Below are 5483 nucleotides of genomic sequence, written 5' to 3'. Positions count from 1 at the left end.
CGCGGCCCTCACTTCCGGCGGCGCGAGGGGCGCCCAGCGAGTGAGCGAGCCAGGGTGGCGGCCGGTGGCCCGCGGCACGGTGAGTGGGCCGGGGGCGCGAGGCCCGGTGCTCGGTGCTCGGAGGCCGCTCTGGCGCCAGCTGGCCGCCGCGGGGTGGCGCGGACCCGGGCCCCCGCTCCCGGAGCCACGGGGCGGGGGCGGGGGCGGAGGGAGCTGGGCGGGCCGGGCCTGCGAGGAGCGGCCGGCGGAGGCCTCGGGAGGGCGGAGGCCTGCGCGGGAGTCCCTGCGAGTCGGGCCGCATCCCCTACGCCGGCCATCGCCGTTTCAGGACTAACTAGTTTGAACAAACGCTTGGGTAGCACAGGGCTGTTAGGGGCGACCCGCAGAGACTGACTCATTTACACCTCTAACACCCTGATGATGTAGCAGCCTTATTGTCTTCCCAGTTCTATGCGAGAGAAAGCAAGGCCCGCTCCGGTACGCGTGTTCGCACGACTACAGTTCCCATCGCTCGGGTTTACCTTAATACCTCCACCCGCCGAGGAATTATGCTGAGCACCGGGGCGGAGCGCTGGACTTGGTGTTAGAAGTTGTGGCTGCACTCGGGTCTTCCACTGAAGAGCATGAGCTCTGGGGCCTGGCTGCTAGGGGTTGGGAGCCTGGCCGAAGTATGCCTGCCTTTCCTTAGCTGTAAAATAGAGATCGTCGCGTGAAGCTGCTACGAGAATGAAATATCATAGCACAGTCTCTGGCATCACAGGCTACCTCTCAGCATGATTTTCTCATCTGTAGTGTTCTGGGTGGATTGCACAGTCTAAAAGTTTCCTACCAGATCTGACTTCTAGAGTATGAAAAATGATTTCTTTTTTCAATGTGTAAGTCCCATTATAGCTGTTGTTTGAACACAAGACCATGTGCCTAACAAATGTTTCCTTGTAATAGATATTCTGTAAGTAGATACATTCTGTAATAGATACTCCGTAAATATTCACTAAAGGAATGAGTGGTGCCCTCTCAGTAATTGATAGTGTGTGCAGTTTGCTCTTTCTGATACTTACCGTAATTAAAACAGAGCTAATTATTAAATATCCCAAATAAAGTCCTCAGCACTTCCAGGCCTAGAGTCTCAATTATACAATATGAGATGAAGGAAAAGCAAGAACAGTGATGTAATTTGTATTTTCAGTTATTTGCTCTATAGGCTTGTATGCAGAGACCCAGAGTAATTATTCTGATTTTAAAGTCTACTTTCTGACACAAGATGTGGAAAATAGTTCCAATAATTTTATTACCTTTGTAGCCCATCTTATCCCACATTGTCACCTATTTGGAGTTAGTGACTTACTTGTTTATGGCCATGATTTCAATAAATAGCTAAATAGATGAAATTCATTTATTTGAATTTTCCTAGCATTTGGGTATTTACAAAATTCTGTCCTACTTTTGCATGTAAACTTGCCGCCCTTCCTTTTCTTGTGCCCTGCTCACCCCGCTTTTTTCCTACTCCGTTTTATTCCACTGTCCACTAAAAGTTCTTCTGAAATTTTTTTTTCCTCTCTCCAAAAACAGTTCCCTTGTTTCAAATTTTCAAAGAATTGTCCTCTTTCTTGGATCATTCGAATCTAGAAAAAATACTAAAGCGTCTCTTCATTTATATTTTTCTCATCCCGTGTTATTGAATTGATTCACAAACTTGCCACTCCCTAGAGAGGAGCTCCTACTGTCAAAGCAATTTATGCTACAAAGTTAAAGCCAAGTAGTATTCACGCAGTGAAAGTAGAATGGCTAACCAAGTAAGGATAAACAAAAATATTTAATAAAGTAGTATGATTTGTCATTTCATTTTCATTTGGATGCCTTATGTAGTCACCAGTAAGAAAGTAGAATTTTAACATGGGAGTAAATACTAAAATGTAATGATAGTCTATTACCCAAATTTTGATTGTCTTTTGGAATTATTTCTTCTGTTCCCATGAAGATATTATTTTGTCTCAGCCTTTTCATCCTTCAGAATTATATATCCATTTGACAATGCCTAATAAAAACATATATTTCACATTATCACTTTTATTTTGTCATGTCTCAACAGACAAAAACTCCATGGGTAAATTTGGTCAAAATTCGGGGATATTTATTAAGTTGAAACCTTAGGAATTATTAGAATTATTTTTCAAGTATTTTTCCCCCAGAATTGTCTTTCATATGTATTGGATACATTAAAAAAAAAAAAAAAAACTTTTTTTAATGTTTATTTATGAGAGAGAGAGAGAGAGAGACAGAGTGTGAGGGGGTGAGGGGCAGAGACAGGGAGACACAGAGTCCAAAACCGGGTCCAGGCTCTGAGCTGTCAGCACAGAGCCCGACATGGGACTCGAACTCACGAACAGCGAGATCATGACCTGAGCCGAAGTCCAACGCTTAACCAACTGAGCCACCCAGGCACCCCTGTACTGGATACGTTGTTAATTTAAGCATGGATACAATTTTAGTGGGTTGAAGAGGTATTAAAGTTGAATAATTAACAAATGATCTAAGTTGGCTTTTATTTTTTTCTTCTACGCAGAAAATTCTGAGCTGAGGAGCTCTAGGAGGTGAAACTTCAGAAGAACAGAGCAGAGTGTTAAGAGTACATCTGGCTCATCACCATGAGGTTAGGAAAACCTAAGGGAGGTATTTCTCGGAGCTCAAGCCAAGGAAAAGCTTATGAGAACCCACGCAAAACAGGCCGGCAGCGGCAAAAATGGGGAATGACTGTTCGATTTGACTCAAGCTTGAGTAGACTGAGAAGAAGGTTGGATGAGAAGCCCTATAAATGTACTGAATGTGAAAAGAGTTTCAGTCAGAGCTCAACTCTTTTTCAACACCAGAAGATTCACACCGGAAAGAAATCCCATAAATGTGCCGATTGCGGGAAAAGTTTCTTTCAGAGCTCTAACCTCATTCAGCATCGGCGGATCCATACTGGGGAAAAGCCCTATAAATGTGATGAGTGTGGAGAAAGGTTTAAACAGAGTTCAAATCTCATTCAACACCAGAGAATTCATACTGGAGAGAAACCCTATCAGTGTGATGAGTGTGGCCGATGTTTCAGCCAGAGTTCCCACCTTATTCAACATCAGAGAACCCACACAGGGGAGAAGCCCTACCAGTGTAGTGAATGTGGCAAATGCTTCAGCCAGAGCTCTCATCTTAGGCAGCACATGAAGGTGCACAAAGAAGAGAAACCTCGTAAAACCCGGGGCAAAAATATTAGGGCAAAAACTCACTTAGTGTCATCTTGGAAAGCTGGTACAGGTAGGAAGTCAGTGGCTGGTCTCCGCTGAGTAAAGGGCACTGCTTCAGCCTTCTTTTAAATACAAAAATAAAAGCTGTCCCTTTTAGAACTGGAGATATTTTGTAATAGAGCACTTAAATACTGTATCCTTTCCTAGCATGGAGACATTGGGAGTTTAATGACCTTGGGCTGAGAAAAACTACAAGTCCAGCTGGTCTTGTTTCTTTTTATGTAACTTGGAAGACAAAAACCCGAAACTATGTTTTGAGAGAATATAAGATCCTTGACCTCATGTGATAATTGCTTCCTGCATCATTTTGACAAAAATAACTATGTTTTAATGGCACGTGTGAAAGTGCAGGTATTCTAGTGACTCCTCAGTTTTAGGACTTTCTGTGGAAGTAATTAAAAGGGAGAAGAAATTAATTCCGTTAGTGTGGAAGTTCTGCAGCCGATGAGGAGATTTTATGTTTGTAAAGTTTTGTAGTATATTAACCATTTGGTATGTAAGTATGACTCAAGACTCAACATATTAAAATGTACTCCTGTTCACTTAGCTTTTGTTTTTCCCTCCTGCTTATGGACACTTATTAATAAAAGGAATTGAATTTCCCTGTCTTTCACCCAGTGCTTAATAAGAGATCCTCTAGAAGCCAAAGTGAGAACTGAAGTAGACCACAAGTCTCCTATTCCCACTAGCACAGTTCTTTGAGATGGTGTTACACTGTGCCACTTGTTTCTGAGAAGTTGGGGTGGCTTCATGTTCACCCGTCCCCATGCCTTTGGCTTTCGGCATTCGCTTACCCTCTGACAAACTGAGCCAGCCTGTTAGATCTACATGAATAAGTAATTAAACCATATCCTACCAGCACATCTCAACTTGTTAATTAGAAATCTACAATTTACACGCTTCCCTGCTTTCCCCCTTGGAGAGTTTTAGGTAACACTGGTTATCTTAAACAAATGCTTGTCGACAGTGAAAGTCATTTGACTCCAGTGTCCGTGCATCTGTAGCTCAATGTGTAGATTTTGAAATGTAAGTTAACTTCCTCTGAGTCGATACGAATTATTTATGAAGTTGAGCAAACCTGTTTCTTAACTTTCGTCAGGACAGTGCCAAGTGTCAGACATTCTGATCAGCCTTCAGCTCAGGTTTTAATTTCTATTGAAAGCTAACATTCTTCTGATTTTTTTGTATCTTTTGTAATCATACCAGTTCCTGCTGTATTAATGACATCCATAAAAATAAAGAAAATGAAATATTTTGCATACGACCACCTTCTGTTTATTTTGCTCCTGGGAAATTGTTTCAGTGATTTAGGCAACATGTAGAAATCAGAGCTTTTGGAAGAATCCCTGTTTTGCCTGTTTCTTATTTCCTCAAGCTTGAACTTGGCTTCCCTCCTGGCCTTGCATTTGAGTGCAAGTCATAGAAGATGCCTTATTGACAACAGTTTCATTCAACAGAATATCCACAGAGTGGTGAGTACCAGGTGATTGTAGTTATCTTCTACAAAAGACTCGATCCCTGATCATTTGCTTAGCAAGTGTCCCCTGAATCACAGCCAAGTCACTTTGTAGTAGGGGCATGGCTCTGGGGCCATTCTGAGGAGTGTTATTTATAGCAGTTTTGTGTCTGGAGTAACTTCTGTCTGGGACCAACACCACTTTCTTTAATGAATTTGCCAATTTTGACAGCAACCTGCAATAGAAAGACCTCTGTATATTGTTAGATTTCATAGTTTATATTTTTACCCTGAAGAGACTTCCATATCCTGTAGAAAAGTAAAGCAAATCCTCTTCAGACTTTTGTGTATTCCCAGTTTGTGGTATGCATGTCTTCTCAGAGCCCTAAAACTGGAAGCAAATAGGTCAATAACATGGTGGCCTTTCGTAGGACCTAACGTACAGGCGGCAGCCTTCATCTGCTTTTGTGACATCTTACCAGAGAAGTATCACAGCTGCTTTAAATTGATTAAAGGATATGTTCCCCTGCTAGAAATTGAGTTACGGGAGAATGTAAATCTGACAGGCACTGCCTCTTTAAACACCGTCTCATGTGAAAATATGCTGCCCCTCAATATTCTGCTGAATCTCTACCTTCACTCACGTTTACTAAACTGAATCCTTTTATCCTTCTGGCAGGTTCTTCTCTTATACAGTCTCTGGATGTTGTATTGGAGAAGAGGGGGAAAAAAAGCTCCAAGGT

General features: G+C 42.4%; 1 protein-coding gene across 1 annotated transcript; it reads left to right on the top strand.

The window, feature by feature from the left end:
• On the top strand, positions 1-4548 carry ZNF22 (zinc finger protein 22). Its single transcript, XM_049646369.1, has 2 exons — positions 1-79; positions 2564-4548. Exon 2 carries the CDS (start codon positions 2646-2648, stop codon positions 3321-3323), a length of 678 nt encoding a protein of 225 aa, XP_049502326.1. The 5' UTR covers positions 1-79; positions 2564-2645; the 3' UTR covers positions 3324-4548.
• Positions 4549-5483: the final 935 nt, after the last annotated feature.

The sequence above is a fragment of the Panthera uncia genome, chromosome D2, assembly GCF_023721935.1.
Source record: "Panthera uncia isolate 11264 chromosome D2, Puncia_PCG_1.0, whole genome shotgun sequence".
NCBI classification, from domain to species: Eukaryota; Metazoa; Chordata; class Mammalia; order Carnivora; family Felidae; genus Panthera; species Panthera uncia.
This window is presented reverse-complemented; position numbering and strand designations above follow the sequence as displayed.